Raw genomic sequence first — 18,987 nt, 5'->3', positions numbered from 1 at the left:
CCACATGCTGCATCCATGGCTGCCAGCAGGGACATTTGTACAAAAAGAAAGGTAGAAAATGTGCTTGAAAGAATTTGATAACTATTTCAACAATTTTGTATGTACCGGTAATGACTCAAGCAATGCAATGAAGACTATTAGTTTTATTGGGAACGATTATTCAGCATCCATAAGTATAGTTCATTTCGACTGACATGACGTAAGTAAATGATAATGTTATGAAACAGCAGAGAATTGTATGAAAGCAACTGATATGTCCAAAAGCATTTGCAATTTGCTAAGAGGAAATTGCTGCTATGATGTGCACAAATGTCTAAATGGAGGTTTAACTAATACATATTTGTCAAACTCAAGGCCCAGATGCCAAATGCGGCCCGCCAAATTATTTTTTGGCCCGCAAGAGTTGTGATCAGACATTTGTTTTTGTAAAATGCTGAAAATTTTACAAAATTTTACAAAAACTGATTAAGTTAATCAGAGTTGAGTTTTAACTGATTTTTAATCTGTAAATGAGGTTTTAATGTTAAAATGAAATATTTGTTATTGACTCCATTCTGGATCCCATCCAGATGAAATTCCCCACCCTACATGACTGTGTTAAATTCCCAAAACATCGGTCAATAATCAACCGAGATATTGAGGAACACGTTACAGACAGACGCCAGTGATTACATAACCTCAGCAGAGATTATTACAGCAGTAAACTATTCATATATTATTTAGAACTATGCAATTGCATATGTAATATTTGTAACTTAATTAAGTATGTAGTAGTAATAAGTAGTACATAATAAATACAGTTATTTATCAGCATGTTAAGGAGCAGTTATTTACTTTACATTAGATTTGGTTACATTTACACTGTGTTACCGTTACAACTGGCCCTTTGAGGGCCACCATAATGCTGATGTGGACCTCAGAGACAATGAGCTTGACACCGCTGAACTAATAGTTATGAGAATTTACATTCTGATCGGAGAAAAGCACTAAAGCAACTGAGAAATTGTCAAATTAGTTATCAAATACAAGCAAATTTTACACCTTTCTTTATGCACAAACGGCCCTGCTTGCAGCCATGAATGCAGCATGTGGTGACATCACAGCAGAGTCATGCAGAGGGTGGATTCACCACTCCAGGAGATTCTTTCCTCGCTGCATTGCAAGGGTTGATGTTGATATCCGTTGTGATGTAGATGAAAATATGTGTCCAGACAGACGGAACGTCTGGATGTGCCAGAATGATTTACCGTGTTCTGGTACAATATGAATTGTTATAAGGGTCACATTTGTGCACAGCTCTACCAAAAGGGTGTTTCTTGTGTTTGTTCTAAATAAGTAACTGTAGTGTATTTTTCTATTGCACAATGCTGTAGAATTGCAAAGAGCATATACAGTAAAATTGTGAAATGTACGTATTCAGTGTCTTGTACTCACGTACTCTCCTAACTACAGCAATGTGTAACTTTACTGTAAAGTGCTGTCTTAAGCATTTTCAGGTAGCGTCACCGACTTCTGACCTTTTCTTTTCTATTGGAAAACACTGAGAGAATAAAACTGTCATAATGAAAACATGACAAAGCCATTTGACTCTTGTTCATAAACGGTGGTGTCAAGACTTCTCATTTTGATGACACCGGCAGTTTCATTTACATGAAGACTTGCTTTTGAGGAATGGACCAACCATTTAGAGCAAGTGACCTGCTTTTGCAGGTTGTCACTAGGTTTTGCAGTTTGCACTAATTGTTTCGAGAAATGCACGAAGTGCTGTGCAAATAGTGATGTGAGAAAAGCACCAAAGCGACTGAGAAAAACTGTAAAAGACTGTCAGTCCCAAGCAAGTCTTAAAAACACATTTGTGTACTTCATGGATATTGGCATTGCCAGTAGAGGTATGTAAATGTACATGATTGCATTCTGTTCAAACTTTTTGAACTTTTATTAAATGTGCAGTATTAATTTATGTCGTGGACTTATCACGCAGATGACATGTTGATATGTTATACGCTACTTATTGTTTGACCTCCTTGTTGAACTAACTCATCTCTAAGACCTCAATAATCAGTATTGGGGAGAATGGTTCATGCGCCACAATACGAAACCTATCTGCACAAACTGCGCGAGCAAATCTGAATATACACAGAGCGATGCATTTTAAGTCCTTTGCGTAACAGTGTCACCACAATGGCCCCTGATAAGGCCTTATGTTCAATCCAGCAAGGCTAAACTTTGCTTTTATTTGTTCTCGGCTCAACATATTTGTAATTAAGTTAAACATTTGTGTTAAAAACAAAATAAACTGGCACTGAATGTAGTTCGTGAAGTTTTCACATGCACATCAGTCGGTTTGCAGGCGCGTCGGCTGGAAGAACCCTCGACCAGCAAACCACCCTGCGCTCCTCCAAGCTGCGCGCTGATTGGCCGGAGCCGCGTAAAGGCGGAAGTCTCCGAAGCGGGGGGGATTCCCCGAGGGAAGTTCCCAGCTCGGCTCGGCTGTAGAACAGACTCAGCCATATCCGCTGCTGCGCCTCGTAACGTTGCTGCTGAAGTTCAGGCGACTCTAACAGTTGAATGAAGGTAAGCAGACGGACGCTCACCGGCAGCTCACCGGCAGCGCGGCCGGTTGATCCGGGGCCGCTGCCGGTCCGACACCGGGTTGTCTAACGGAGCAGCATTTAGAAACCGTCCGGGACTTTGTGTGTTTTATTTGGTGTTACGCTTTAACGCGCGTCGGCAGACTCCAGTGTTGCCGTGCGTGTGTTCTATGAGCGTGTGCGTGCGCGCGCGTGTGTCCTATGATTGACAGCATCTTGTTCTTTACGTCCATGTTAACTATTAGAACTGTAAGTTTGATCTGCTGGTCAGACGGAGACGTGACGGTAGTCGAGGGGCTTCTGTCTTGTGTAAGACGATCCCAACGTATTGAGCAACTTGATTGATCTGCCATTCATTGTCAATGCTCTTCAGCGCAGGTAACTGTTGACAGGTGTATCCTGGTGATCTGTGGTAATCACTAAAGCATACGAGGATATGGTTTTTCACAAGTTCTATTTTTTCTTTTTTATCCTCCAAATCATTTTTCATCAGCTGTGATTGACTTGCTTTCATTGTAATGTCCGTCCTTAGTTCTGTGTTCATTTGGGACTGAATTGCTGCCATGTTTCTCTAACTGAGTCTTGCTCCTAGGGCTCATGTCTGCCGTGTCAGTGATGATTGTGGAGCCCACGGTATGGAAAGGAATATTGGAGACCAGCTCAACAAAGCTTTTGAAGCTTACCGCCAGGTCTCCATTGAGAAGGACATTGCAAAAAAACAGCTGCAGCAAATGGTAACGATTTTGCATAAAAACCGAAATACTTCCCGTATAGCACACATAATACTTCACAGAGGAGTTTCCAGGTTTCGGTAATCATTTACTTGCACTGTTACTTGTTTCTGGTTTGTATCTAGCGTCAAATTGCATGAACTCCATTATTCATGTGAATGACATTGAGACTGACGCCCAGATGTGTAGATTAGCTTATCTTAGAAAATATTACAGATTTGGGTGTAAGAAAATAATGGAAACCTGATTTTCACAGACTGAATATTATGAGGGATACACTCAAAAACTTCAAAAGCAAATAGAGGACCAGCAGGAGTTGATTTCAAAACTTGAAGCCAAGTTATCAGCTACAAGGCAACCATCAGGTGAGTGAGATGTGCCAGATGATCCCTCTGCTCATGCACCGACTGGTTGGTTTGCTCTTGCATTTCATTCTGGGCTTTGAAAATGGACTAAATATGTTTCATTTCGTCTCTCCTCTTGAAGAAAACGCTTAATTTTCACGATTTGTTTTCTAAGGGGAGATGAAAGGTGAGCCCTGCAACCGTCTCCTTGAGGGCATAAACGCTTATAGGAATATACAGTACCCAGTAAGTCTGCAGTGTAAAAGCTTTTTCTATTGTTGTGTGTGAAAACAGATTTTCTTCAACATCGTAATTAAGATAAAACATGAACATGAACACAGCTCCCTCTCTTATTCAAGCATGTTAATTATATGTCTACTTGTGCTTGTACTTGTCAACAAGAATATTAAAGGTTATTCATGTAAAATTTATATATTTGCAATTATGACGCTCAAAACCTGTTGATCCATATGTCATTGACATTTTGAGCGTTGGTTTTGCAGCTGTATCTAAATACTAAATACTGTATCATCTAAGTATTGCCCTTTAAATAACTTTTTCGTGCACATCCATCATTTGTCCAGCGTTTCCAAATCTTGTTTACACATTACGTAATTAAATAATTGGGGATTTCAGGAATCAAGAAAGTGTAATATCTGATTATATTTCTGCTGCACAAATATCCAGTCTCTTAGTTGACAAAAGGTGAATCCAGTTTTACTTCACCAGATGGTGCTAGAGGATAATGTCTCTGCGCAGTTCTCCTGTTCATTATCGAAGAGGCCGGGATTGTTTTCCCCAATAAATATATACATTTCTGATGTGTAAATAAAAATTTGTTAACAACACGGCCTCGGATAATTGTTCATAATGACCACTATGAATGCAATGTTTCTGTTTTCAGGACATTATGGCCACTGGTGCTATTGCTCCTAACATGCCAGTCAACAGCAGCGTTGACTAGTATGTGTCTCTCCATGAACAAAGACTTCAAACAATCAATGGACGATACAGTTAAAGACTGGAATTTTTTTTCATTCTTTACTTTTTTTTTTCTCAGTCAGGACATGCTGGAAGCATTTGAAGCAATTCAAGGGAAATTCCGGCAGATTCGTTCCCTAACCAGGAGACAGAAAGATCACCTAAGAAGATTCCACGGAGGAAATGATACTTCAAATGGTAAAATAATCTTATTTCTCCTGCTTGAGTGAAAAGAGGTTTAAATTGGCTAGTTTTTGCTCTATTTAAGTTAAACACATTGCAGAACTTGAATGTTTTTTTGGCATTTTCAAATATGGCTGGTAATTTTTGCAAAAGTAGCACAGCACTAATTTAATAATTCCAAATTCATGTTGGCTCCAGATAAGAGATGTAGAACTATTTATATAACGTAATTGCTAAAGTGGGGTGACGCTGTGTGTGATTTTTTTGTCTTTTGCGTGGCCCTGTGACGAGTTGGCGACTCGTCCGGGGTGTACCCTGCCTTTCTGCCATAGTCATTTGAGATAAGCTCCAGCAGATAAAGCAGCTGTAGACGAGACGAGATGATTGAAGTCATCTCATCTACTCGAAAATGGATAGATGGATGGATATTTAGTAATGTAGTGATTAGTAAGTGCAGTTTAAATATGTTTTTATTCCATTTGTAATTACTTTACTATATATTATATTTTGAAGTGGGACATTTCTTAAAGCTACACGTAATTCTAAAGCTAGGATTGGAACGGGACAACGTGTTAAGTGAGACAGACAAATTGTGAAATCCTATGTTTTTACCATCTAACAGATCAGCGGTTCTCCATGCCCATCCAGTGCACAGACCACACAGAAGAGGCAGAGAGACCCTTTACCTCGGCGCTGAGGTCAGCGGTGGATACCCAACTCCCTCCCACACCTCTGGGCACCAACCATGAGGACAAGGACTTGGTAGACTCTCTCACCAAACTCAGCGTCAAATTTCCGCCCTCTGCGGACAGTGAATATGACTTCCTGAACAGTGCACCAGAGCGACACGCTGGTCTGACCGTGCCCGCAAAGCGACCGCTCAGTAGTGTCCCCTCCGCACTGATAGAGGAGGAGCCTGTGGAATTGCCCATGCACTTTGTCTACCTTTCATCCCCCTCCCCGTCAACATCATTGTCGCTCTCCCAGGAGAGCGTGCGGGGTCCCCAGCAGGTGAGATTCACAGGAGAACGTCTGACAAAACTACTAGCAAATTATCATCTTCTGATTGGTCTTTGCTAATGGAGGAGTGAAATGGTGTGAAGTCCAAATAATATTCCCCTTGTCTTACCTTGAAGCATATTACTATGTAGTGTGTGCTGAGTCTTTTCTTGGATGCTCTGGCTATATTTGTCGTCTTTTGCTGGAACGTGTTAGCCAGATGGAAACGCATCAAGTAGGATGGTTAGATGGGATTCTATATGCTGATGTGTATAAGTACCTAATAAAAACTGTGAATGATGTGCTGCAAGAGCCAAAGGTCTAAAGTTGTTTCATAATATAAATGATAATGTGGTTTTTTTTCTATCCGGTTTACATCAACACACAACAGGTTACAGTGGGCGAGGCTGTTTGGTATTTTGGATCGATATGTTAATTGTAAGATAATGAAACGGTTGGTAAAAGCCTTTCACCTCATATGATGGAGAGTATTTGTCCAGACTATATGACGTAGAATACATTTTTAGACCAACAGATACTTTAGCTTGAAGGCCAAGTGGTCTGGCATGCTTTAATAGAGTGAGTGTAAGAACTGTTTAGTGCATGAATAATATATTGTCTCTTTGGTTCGTCCTGCTCTGCAGCCTCTCTGGAGCCCTGAGTTGTGTGATGCAGTTGGCGTGGGGACAGAGCTGGTGACGCCTCAGAGCAGCAGTCCTGCTAAATGTGCTTTCTGCCATGCTGTGGTTCCTCAGGACCAAATGAACAGCCATCTCTACTTGCATTTCTCTCCTAAAAATGAAGCCGACAATTAACAATGGAAGCAGAGGCTGACGGGTCGAGGCCTAAACTACTTCCAGACTTACTGTATTCGTGGCTTAGTCCTGCCTGCCATGAAGTATATGCGCTGTACTGGATTTGAAATGACACTGCAATAAGACTTGAAACCATTTATTTAATGTTGAAGAGTTTAATGGTACACTTTTCTTGCCCATTATATTTTTTTAATACCTGGCTAAGATTTTACTCTAATACTAAGACACGATGATGCATAGTAATATGTTATATTTCAGCAAATAAAGCATTTACTTTTGTGACATTTAAAAACTAAATTCATTTGTTTTCAAAATGCAAATGTAAATCAGATGCTCTTAAATGCAGCCATACATAAAGACACAGTTGACAAAATGTGTATTTATTATCTTTATAACATGCTTTACATTTTTATTACAAAACAATATGCATTAATGACATGGAGCAATTTCATTTGGAGAGATTAACTGATATGTTTGTGATCATTGCTGTTGGAATGGGACACACCTCATTTCCGTGTGTTTGTTATTTTCAAGTCTGAAAGCATTTTGAACTCATCTCATGTGATCATTAAAATTTGTACACAAATGGAAGCACTTAACATCAGGCAGCAACTCATTGTTCAGTGAGATGCTCGGCTATTTTGCTATTGAAATGCTGAGGGTTTTACCTTAGGCTTACTCTGTATTTATTGCATTGATATTACTTTCAATAGTATAATAAACACACTATTTTAAGTCTATATAAAAGCTGATGGACATACGAGGGCATCAGTTCCACATGACATAGCCTACCTATTAATGAATAAAGAGACTGAAGCAGGTTATTGTAAAATGGAAATAGGTGCTGTAAGGGTACATCTTACACAGCATGCATTACATTATGTGTCAGCTTTCATTTCTGCTGCAGGCCTGCGTGTTCTTTTTTTTTGCACATGTTTGTGGTATTTTATTGTGATGCTATTTGAACAGACGGGAACATTCGGTTGTGCAGAACTTTGCAGTTCTACAGCGATGGCCGGGTAACACTTTGTTGCGTAGGTTGTTTGGTGTGAAGACCGGAAATGAACTTTACTTATTTATTTCTTTATTACATTTTTTTTGTGACACAATTGCTCAAATTCGTCTCGATCGACTGAGTTCATCCTAACCTGGCAGCCGGTTCTGAGCATTTCTCTGTGTCTTAAATGGCTCATAGGCGTGTAACACAGTAATGCAGTGAAGCTCTCAACTGTGGTTATGCAGTGGTCTGTCAACTGCAACACATCGTGGAGGTGGACTAGAATGATCATACATGCCATTAGGCTTATTTCTCCGACATAATTAAATTGATCTAATTTAACGTGCAAAACGTATTGCATGCTTATTTTGAAGTGACAGAAACCACATAATTTTACATTTCAAATCACATGAACACTGAGGAGAGAATTTATTCAGAGATTTTGGCAAATACATATCCCTAATGATCCTTTCTGGTTAATCTGTGAAGAGTCGAACATTGTGCCGCCTGCATGCTTCTCTCTCTGGGATCGTGAACAGCTGCTTGCTCATAATTATGTTGTCATTCAGTGTTACTTGGAAGAAGAAACTCAAACTGACAGCTCGGATTTGTTTTGTAAATCTCCTGTAAATGTACTCACTTTCATGCACCATACAGTAATTTGGACTGTTAAAGAAACCTCCACTTTAGCTCTAATTACTGTTATAGCTGTTGTGTCCTGTAGAATATGATTTGTGCCTTACATCTTGTAATGTGCAGAGGAAGTAGATTTGAAATAGAGCTACAAAAAAGGAAAGAGAATATAGATTGAGATGGAGAAGTGGCAGGCTGATTACAAGGTGTCGAAATTGCCAGGAGCAAGAAGGTGAAAGCAATCAGGGGTGGGAAGAGTGCAGCATTCATGAGGGGCAACTAATTATCCATCTCTTTTGTGGAGAAGAGCATTTGAGGCAGCTCTAGCCCACTGAATGGTGACAGATTGGTGCGGAGGAAAGGGGAGGTGTTAGAACAATGGAGCTCAGCTCACCATCATTACTGCATGCTAATCAGCAGCGTTTCTTCACCACCAGTCGGTGCTTAGTTTGGGGAGACGGAGAAGTCACTGGCTTCAGGGGACCACAGTCATTTTCAAGTAGTAAGGAGAGGCAGGAAATTGATGTACTGTACTGGCTGTTGGCAGCGTTTGAGCTTTTTGGGTTATCCTGAGTGGAGATGAGCAGATGAGACATGAGCTCATGGGAATGGAGTATTTTTCTTGGGGTGAAATTTGTAGAATAAAGTGTAATGGAGCGTATATATGTGGCATTGTCTTTTAAAGTTTAGATCAATTTAAAATAAATTAGTAGTGTTGAGGTTATAATCTAATGCATGCACTAAATGCAGTAGTCCCTACAAATACTAATTGATAATTAATAATGAACATGAACAATTAAATGGAGAAAGCAATAACAACTAGAAAAGCACCTCCGCTCAGCAGCTCATTCCCCTCCTAATTAGATTTACACCGTCCACATGGTGACGTGGATCATCACCAAATTGTTCTAAAGGTACACCAACCATGAAAATTAAAAGTGAATCAGAGTTTATGTGTATTTTTAACTGATTTTTGAATCCATAAATGGAGTTTTCAATGTTAAATTTTTTTTTTTTTTCCTGACCTCATTCTGGATCAGATCCAGAAGACATTTTAATGATAATGCATATCGGACTCCTTAATGACTAAGTTGGACGAAGACCCATATTCAGATTTATTTTTCCATCAAAATCCATCCAGCAGTTTTTCAGTAATCCTGCTAACAAACAGACAAGCAAAGAAATAAACAGACAAACCCGTCAAAAACAAAACCTCCATGGCGGAGGTAATAAAAAAAAGAACTAGTATGACGCACATGTCTTAAAATGCTACCTGCTTTGTTTTCATGTTCAGCCATATTCAAAGTGAACTGAATTGTTTCACCTAAGAAACGCCACTACACAATATTGTGTTTCAAATTCAAATTATTGGAGCATTTGTGTTGTGGAGCAATGAACCACCACTCAGTTTTGATGAATAGAAAACTGTTACATAAAATATGTAATCTTCTTGGATTACCCAATAAACTTTAAAAAAAGGTACCTCCAAAAACAAAAATCAAACTGCAAGACTCACTCCTGTAGAATTATTGACGCAATACTGGACAGCAACAGCTACATAAAATAATCAATGTAAACAAGTTTTTCATAACTGAACATTTTACTTAAATTGAATTGAATTTTAAATCATGTCCATTATTATATATATTATATTATGTCTTTTCACCTAATGACAATTTTTACATCATAAACATAAAATTTATATTCTATGGACAATTTATGGGTCACAAATATAAGTATATGTTTTGTTGGAGTTATGACGAAATGAATGATTAAATTATAATATCAAACAAAAACATTTAAAATATGTAAATTCTATGAACAATCACATCAGTTTCTTCATTACTAAGAAAATGGATGATAATTAGCAGGCTGCCGATGATGATGATAATGATGAATATATTTATTAGATAGAATGTTAGAGCAGTACAAGTACAGTCAAACAAGACAAGGCACCGTTCCACTAAGACATTATTTTCCACAGTTACTCTTCTAAACATTTAAACAACAGATCGTGGCGTGCCAAGGAGATTTAACACATGTGTAAAAAAACCCAGATTGTTAGCTGGTTTAATCAGATCAAAACAGAGAGAGATAGCAAGTGGATTAAGGTCACCTGGTTAGCATTCCCTCTTCACATCAATGTCATTTCGATAATTAACAACTTAGGGGAGAAGCATATTCAACTGTCTGTGCACTGGTCACCGTTGGCATGAGAGACTGCCAACTCTCATGGCGTCGCGAGCTGCGAGCATCACCTCACAGTTGTCTTGTCATGCGTTGATCTTATCGTGCTCTCTGTGCAGAAGTGGTGGAGCTGACTTTGTTTTTGCTGAAATGTGTTGAAGCCATGGATGCCTGTGCAAAGTCTCAGAATGGCCCCTCTCCTCTGTGTTTGCTTCAGTGCTGGTCTGAGAGCCCTGATTTCTGGAGCAGAGATTTGGCAGTCACAGCAAGTGATGACAGAGGCACTGGTGAGATCGCACCCAGAACCCCAAAGGAGGCTCACATTTCAGGCGGACGAGGGCCTTGCTCCATACACAGAACACTAGGCGAGTCTGGCGATGCCGTTGTTCTCACAATCACATTGTTGAGAAACTACATCAGAGGCTTTTTCATGTGTACTTGAGGAGGGTTAGACATTTTTAAACTTCTGACATTTTTGAAGACATTTGACTACCAATTTGAAATAATTGCACAATCGAAACAATGGCTCCTATGTCGCCTTCTTTCTCCTGTTTTATTGTGGCTGTTAAATCGGGGGAGGTTATTTTTCTTCTTGATACATGGGGGTGGGCTAAAACGCAATGATGTTAGCTCGCAATTCAAGGGTTAAGACAGCATGAAAGAATCCATTTTCGGTTTAATGACCTAGTCTAGCTGGTCGGGGACGACATGGAACATGCTCTTGACTTGTACTGAATTTGCCAATTAACACCTCCGATAACAGGCTGCCTGTGCACATCACCAATGTAGAGAGGAGGAGCAACTCTCCTGCACTTTGTTTTTCAGCCTCTGATCCCGTAATGATAAGGTCTGTGATTGCTTCATACGCTTAAAGTCGTTTTCGCATCACACAGTGCTCTGTAATGTTCTGTAATTGTAGAATTTTGTATGAATTCTTAGAGATAAATGCTCGAGTCGTGATCAGTGCAGCCGCTGATGCCAAGACTGGCACTGATGTTGGAAATATTGTATTTTTCCACATGCTGCTTCAATCCTTATGTAGTTATTGGACCTTCTATACTTCGCACATGTCCATATGGCCACGAGCAGCTTCAAATAGACACGTGGCTTGTAGCTAAGATACACCGTGCTTGATTAGCTTTGTCTCTTTTTATTGTCACACATGTAAATACAAAAACAAATTGTGTCCTCAACAGATAGATCTAAAAAGGATCTGTCCCTTTCAAATAAAATCCCCATTCTAGTCAAGCCTCTGGTTTCACACATGCTTATCAGACTCCCAAACAACACCTAGTACATGTGTGAATATCAAAATCCCCCGTGAAAATCACAACGGGTATGACTGTGTTGTCCTCTGAGTCCTGCAGCAGTGGCTTTGCACGGGGCCTGAGATGCTACTCGCTAATAACGGCAGCTGCAGAAACACCTTTGACTGAGTGTAAGGTGGACATTCTTACACTAAGAGTACTTAATGAGTAAATAAAAAAAGTCACCCAGATCTAATTGAAAAGAAAAGTGCCTAATGTACAGGAGCTGGTTAAAGCCCACGCTGCAGCTTCACAATTCATTAGCAGGTATTTTACCAATATGCAACAATTGAAATATAATTGATAGTCGTTCACACCATAGGGAAAGTGCAGCGATCCATCTAATGCTAGCGATAAACTATGGTGGGGTAGGACAGGGAAAATAACACATCAGCTGTCAGCATGTTCAATTCTGATAACAAAGGCCTTGCAATAACACTTTGTCACTTTAACAGATACAAACGCTGCAAAGATTTGAGTCATTCGTGTCAGCAGGACCAAAGCGATTCACAATGGGCCTCCTCTGAGCCAGCGGATCGCAGCTTTCATGTTCACGTGCCGACCACCTTTGTGTCGTGTGTGGAAGAATATGAACCGTGTTAGAGACGCTACACTCAAATCAATTCATTTATTCAGTGTTAAGAAACCATCTGGCTTGATTGGAGCTGAAAGTCATCCTGGCAGGCCCGTTTCCTGACGGACACCTCATGGAATTAGTGGGAGGACGCGTTCATCTACCGTCTTTGGTCAGCTTCAACTATGCAGCTCATCATTTTCTTGAACTCGAAGCTCGGATACGATGAACCGAAAAGCCTTTGCCGAGCTCCTGTCTTTGTTAAAATACAAACCCGATGCAGGATATCTGGATTGTTGTTTATTGGTCTCAGATAGTGAGACATAACACTTTCTGTGTTCTCTTTGTGGAAGCTGTGAAAATGGCACGCCATATGTAATACACTTGCTTGCTGCTGGTCTTGCCAATTCCCCCAAGATCAGCGATTCCTGCGCCAACACTGACGCTTTCCCTTTGTCCTTGTGATTTGGTTGAGCTTGTTGGATTGGATGGGTTTAATTTTGCTGCTGTGTCTGTTGTTTAACTGTTGATATGATGACACTTGAAGTCCAATTAAAATAGCTGCTTAATCCAGAACATAAATGTTCAGATATACCTTTAAGTAACAGGTCAAGGACAGTCAAAGCAATAAAAGCAATAGGCCCATACGCCTGTTAGGCGCTCGGGCCTAATAAACCTCTGAGTTGTGCATAGCTGGAATGCAAGCACTCAAAAAAAGGGGGATGCAGACAGACCAAAGTATATTCCTGTTTTCCTCTTCTAATTCTGCACAAAACAAATTGGCTGCATATTTTGTTCACACCTTGTGTAACCTGGGGATAGCAAGCGCAATTCTCCCTCGTCATACCTGTGACAACACCCTGCAAAGTGCTCCCAGTGCCCTAATCTGCGAGGCAGAGACCTGCTGCGGCTGCATGTAGATGCTTTTTCTTTTTTTTTACATCTTTAGCTGCACGTCCCTGTGGTTTTTACGTTTACATGCCCACCAGAATCACACACTGTGAAAAAACTGTGTCTCACATGCTACCAATTTCCGTTCTAAAAAAAAAATCACGTTTGTGTTGAGCAGAAAGCAGCAAAGAATCACTGATGCTGTTTGATCTAGAAATGGCAGAACATGATTTTAGCATCAACAGATGGCCAGTTGATCGGTTTAAATGAGTAACACCGCTGCCTCCTCTCGAGTTGGCTCCTGTAGAGTCCTGCACTACCATCATATCGTTACTCCTTGTATGAATGATGCCACCACGGGAGACGCCACTCAGGAGGAATCAGACCCACTCAGTGATGCCGCTGGTCGAGACCAGCCATGGGAGATCCCTGTCTGGCTGCATTATTCAACAATACTCCTTACCTCTCAAAGGGAAAATGGACTGTTGAATATTTGAAAGATAGAATTTTATTATTATTTATTTTATTCAAGTGCATGAATGTGGATGGAATGTGGATTGGGGGGGTAAAATAGAGATGGTGGCAGTCGGTGCAGCCTGGATGGCCACCAAGGCAACTTGCCGAGTTTTTCTAACTGGTCTACGGGACTTCTTGGCCATCTCACTGGAAGACGTTTTGGTAAAGTGGGCTTCTTCCAGCGTTGCAACGATGAGCCGATGGATTGCTGATCATTTACTCTCTTATTTAGATCCACATTTTATGTATGTGGCAGCTGTTTCTCTTTTTGGGGGGCCTCAGACCATAATATTCTTTAAAATGTGCAAATATGCAAAAGGTTCTTAGTCTCCTTTGGATTCCCAGGCAGTTTTGGATCAATATTACAGTTGTAACGTAAGACACCAGAAATTTTGCTGAGACAGTGAGAGTCATATCCTATTTTCAAAATGGCAGCATTAAAAACAAAAACCTAGCTGCAGAGCCACTGCTCAGATCCCAATGAGCCAAGCTGAGTATTGATCCATCTGGCTCTGAAGACACTGTCATGTCACCTTTGCATTTAAGTGTTATCTTGTCAGCTTCAAAGGATCTAGCTGTCAGATCTGGAAAATGCCAGCCTGTGTGATACTTCTTTGTCTCCAATGTCCAGTTGTTGCAATGTCTGTATCAGAAAAACACATTAAACTGCTATTAGGACTGTGATTTCTAAGATATATAACTCGTCTGGTGATGATTGACGACAACCCAGATCTGTGTCTCTGTTAGTGCATCATTTATTTTACACAAAAGCATACTTATTTAAAATGAAAGGCCACATTGTGTATGGCATCTGATTCAAATCCGCTGTTTCCGTCACTTGTCACACATGGTCTCACATGGATAATTAAAACGGAAACTTGCCACAAATGTTCTCTGAATCTTTGTAGCGGTTCAAACCAAGTGAAAATTGCCTCAAAATTGCCAACCCTTCAAACTGAAGGGTTGGTATCCAGCTTTGTGGTGAAAGAGCACAAACTATTTCAGCCAAGGTGTGTTAACAGGGTGAAAATGCACTGCCTTCTAATGCTCCCCACATGCCCCCCCCCCCCCCCGTTTCGCACTCATAGTGCTAATTTTCATTCACATTAGTAGCAAACGTTTTTGGTCATTGTGTCATTTATTTTTCCATGTTCTTTTTTTTCTTGTACAGGAATCAGTGCATAGTGTCCAATGGCTAATTTAGCTCCAGTGCAGCAGCTCAGCATTCAGCCACTTGAAGAGTGGAGCAGCTCCTCTGAGCTCTTGGAGATGCTGCAGGGCGGAGAGCTCGTTCGACTGCTGTAAAGGCACCGCCAGGACAACGGCACATGTTGGCGCAGAGCGTAAAGCTGTGTAGATGGAAAAATGGATTTGCGCTTTATTAAATGGTACATGGGATATAGTGGCTCTGCTGTTCGGTTATATTATTTTCTGCATGACATTTATTAGTTCTTTGCATGGCTGTATGAATTAAACATTAAACATTTATATTGCAAGTGATAATTTTTTTATAAAACAAACAAACAAATCAATACATTAATTTATTTTTCTCCACTGGCAAAGTCTTTCAAGAAAATGCAAGTATTTGCTTGTGGCTGTCTGCGTATAAGCAGCAGTGACAGAAATCACCTCACATTTATTGTTCTTCTCAACTTGGAACATGGTTCTCTTCCCCGTGGAATTCAGAACTGATCATTAACCTTTCCTTTAGTTCCTTCCCTTGCCTGGTCACATTTCCTCTCTATTTGGTTCCTGGCCCCATATGCCACTTTCCTATTTCCTGCCTGCAGACAGCAGGGAGTAGCTCTATTATCACCTTCATAGAGCTGTCTTTGAATGTGAGAGGCAATTCCATTTCACTCAGCCACGGGGAGGAGGATGAGGAGGAGGAAGAAAAAGAACACCATAGTGCTCACAGAAATAGGTTTAGAGTTATGCTTTATAGTTGAATTTGAAGTTGTGAGATGAATTTTTGTCTCTGCTTGTAGTGTCCAGGTTTAAAGGTTGTACAGAGCGCTGCTCTCTTCTGAAGGGGCACTTTTTTTTTATTTCCCCCACTTTTTTGGTAGCCCAAATCAAAATAAAAGGTCAAGGGCTGTGTATCAAGTCTGGTTGTTGTGCGAACACTTAAGCATCAATTCCGTTTGGAAGTCATCTTTTGAAATATTAACAATCCTAAAGCAGTTCTTCCACTACTGTGAATCTGTGCTAAACATATTGAAGATTTGCCTCCACTCTCAAGTGTGTTCTCTCCATTTTGCGACATTTTACTCAAAATCTTTGTTATTTTTGGGCTTCCCTGAGTCTCATTGCAGCTTTTATCAGCCTCTATTTCTTTGGACTGGTAGCGGTCTTGACAATATTGCTGCAGGATAAATTAAACATGAGTTACGCAGAGTGATAATCTGTGGGCCTCTCTTTTCACACTGCATTCCCAATGAGCTGTCTGTTGGCCTGGTGTTGTTGCCTGTGATTTTAATGAAGATTATTCTTGTAACACGACAGTCGCCTATTTGGTCTTATTCCCCAAATATTTTTCTATTCAAACTAAGAATTTTAATTTCTGTGCCGCATTTGTGTTTTATTTCAAAAGTGCTTCTTCTGCAGGTCACTCACCAGGATGTCATTAAAGATATTCAGCTACCTGGCGGTAACAGGTTTCTGAGTTTTGTTTAGAGATTAGAAATTCAGCATCCTGTTAACCTAGTTATTGATTGAGCAATACACAGCTTGAGTGGGTAATTAATACTCATTTGCATACTGAATAAGCACTGCAAGGCTCCCATGAAGAAGAAGAGACATGCTTACATTACTGGATTTTTTATTTTATTTTTATCGTTCAGGCTTGAGTCCAACACTCAAGAAACCTCAGAGGATTCTCAAAGGAGTAAGTGCACACTTCATGACATGGCTACTCTTAAAATGGAATTGATGTTTTATAAATTATTTCAAAGTTACAAACATCAGCTTCACAATCACTGCAATTCAATGATATTAATTTGGCATAAGTCAGTTTCAGTTCTGTGTGCTTTTCATCAGAAATGGCTTAAAAAGTCGAGCTAGTCTGAATTTTTCATGCCATGGGCTTACTGGGGACGGTGGTTCTTGTTCTTCACTTGCAGACGTCTGACAGTGCATGACAGCAGAAATAACAAAATGGTCACAAACCCCAGCTGCACTCACTGGGTCACACGGGGTCTTTAAATTTTAAAGAATCTAGCATCAAACCAAAGAGTCGATAACGGGCCGGTAGCAGGTGATAAAAGAGGTTTTCATAGGGAGCTGGTGGAGATGATGCCTTCCATTAACTTCGTGATTCCTCATCATTTGTTAAGCAAATGAAAACACACTTTCAGCATGAAGTAGTTGTACTGAGACAATTACAGTATTTTTTACCGATCTGGCAAAAAACAATTAATTTATAATTATCAATGAATTGTTCATTCTCTCATGTTTATCATGTTTTTCCTTTTTTTTCTTAGGAGGAAAGGTTGTGGTTCAGTTTCCAATAGAATTTATTTCATATAGGACTGAGTCAATGACTATATTGTCAGATTGAAAGACAAAAAGAACTTGCAACATGTGCTTGAATCATGTACAGAGATTTTAAAATAGCAATCTTTGTCACAAGATTTGGAACCTTGTAAAAAATAGACGAATAATGAGAAGACTAAAGTAGAGTTGTATGCAATAAATACACTGTTATGCAATTGGTATCAACATATGAAAATAAATTCTAATTATTTATATTTCTGCAAATATAAAGGCTAAATCGCAGTGTAACTTATTAAAAAGTAAATGAAGGATGTGTCTGGTACCGGAAAAAAGAAATAGCTTTTTCTTTAAATAAACTTGTATGTTTTTGTTCAGTGTGTTCCAGAGAAAGAAACACATGTACAAATATTTGTTTTGGGTGAATCATCTCTTGGCGCAGGTATTAGCACACGAGTCACGCTTCTTGCATTTCCCCTGAACTGATCATGATCATCTGTCCTGTGGTTAATTTGTTGTGAGCTTTGTGGTGAAAAATCAAGGTTGGGTCTGATCTGGCAGGGTGAACCTTAAAAGACATCAATAATGAGCAGGTGTAGGAGTGCACTTCTGCGTAGACGTGTGTCTGGTGTGTCCAGGGAGGACGCCTAATAAGGGTTTAAAAGCCACAACTGTCCACTCCGCCCCTTAGCAGGCGTCCAGCTGTCTTTTCTGTCAGAGGGCACCCTGATTCCCTTTGACAGAGCAGATCACTGCTGGCAGGGAGCCACAGGGGGCAATAGTCATGTTAACATAGCACACTTGACTAAATTAGCCATACTATGTTAATCAAAGGCTTAAGGTAAATACTGAATTTTCTTTATTTCAATCAAAGTGCCAGGAATAAGGAAAAAATAGCTTGATTTATTGATGGAAATTGCAATGTGACATCTGGCAAACAACTTATAAATAACTTAAAGGGCATCTTAAATGCATTCCCATGAAATTTTTAGAGCTGCTGTAATATAAGCCACTACCTGTCATGAATCTCAAATAACCTTGGCTCTATCCTCTTAGTTCAGCCCAGTGTGCCTCATTCCTTATTACTGGCCTGACAAGGAAATGTTTACCCATCCGACAAGAGACAAGCCACTTCATAGCCGGAAAAAGCAATTTCACCTGACTGGAGGGGCACACTATGTCCCCATATCCTTGCTGGCTATAATTTTGTTGTCATTTTGTGTGCTGTGATCATATCATTGAAGTGACAGTGCTGGGCATTAGGTAAAGTCCCTAAGCTGGTGCTCACTTTCAGGCTTTTTCCCACCTTGTCATTCACATTGATTAGATTAGACCCAGATGGCAAGCAGATTTCTTGAGCCCCCCCCCCCCCCCCCCCCCCAAAAAAAATGATATAGCACCTGAAAAAACACATTTTATTTTGTTTTATGCACTATTATATAAAATAAAATATGCTTTTGTATTTTTGCATTTTATCCATCCATCAACCCATCTTCTTTAGATGAGCCGATCATCTAATTGAAGGATATTGCAATTCAGATAAAAATATATTTTTATCTCATGCCGACACTAGCAAATTACACCAATAGGCACACACTGATTAGAGTCAAAAGGTGTTTTCAGGTTTGAGCAGGAACAGCATACTCTTAGGGAGCCAGTGCATTAAGCTCAGCTGGTCAATTGTACAATCCAAATCTGCACTCTGCTCTCTCCCCAAGGAACAAGGCTGGCCACTAACATAACAAA

At 40.0% G+C, this 18,987-nt stretch overlaps 1 protein-coding gene across 1 annotated transcript; it reads left to right on the top strand.

Annotated features, from left to right (window-relative positions):
* The first annotated feature begins 3,211 nt into the window (after positions 1-3,211).
* On the top strand, positions 3,212-7,154 carry LOC137912763 (TRAF family member-associated NF-kappa-B activator-like). Its single transcript, XM_068756900.1, has 7 exons — positions 3,212-3,325; positions 3,579-3,687; positions 3,842-3,912; positions 4,571-4,629; positions 4,727-4,845; positions 5,453-5,841; positions 6,474-7,154. Exons 1-7 carry the CDS (start codon positions 3,227-3,229, stop codon positions 6,642-6,644), a joined length of 1,017 nt encoding a protein of 338 aa, XP_068613001.1. The 5' UTR covers positions 3,212-3,226; the 3' UTR covers positions 6,645-7,154.
* Positions 7,155-18,987: the final 11,833 nt, after the last annotated feature.

Source organism: Brachionichthys hirsutus, unplaced genomic scaffold (assembly GCF_040956055.1).
Source record: "Brachionichthys hirsutus isolate HB-005 unplaced genomic scaffold, CSIRO-AGI_Bhir_v1 contig_790, whole genome shotgun sequence".
In the NCBI taxonomy this organism is placed as follows: Eukaryota; Metazoa; Chordata; class Actinopteri; order Lophiiformes; family Brachionichthyidae; genus Brachionichthys; species Brachionichthys hirsutus.
Note: the sequence above shows the minus strand (reverse complement) of the source record. Positions and strands in the feature narration are given on the sequence as shown.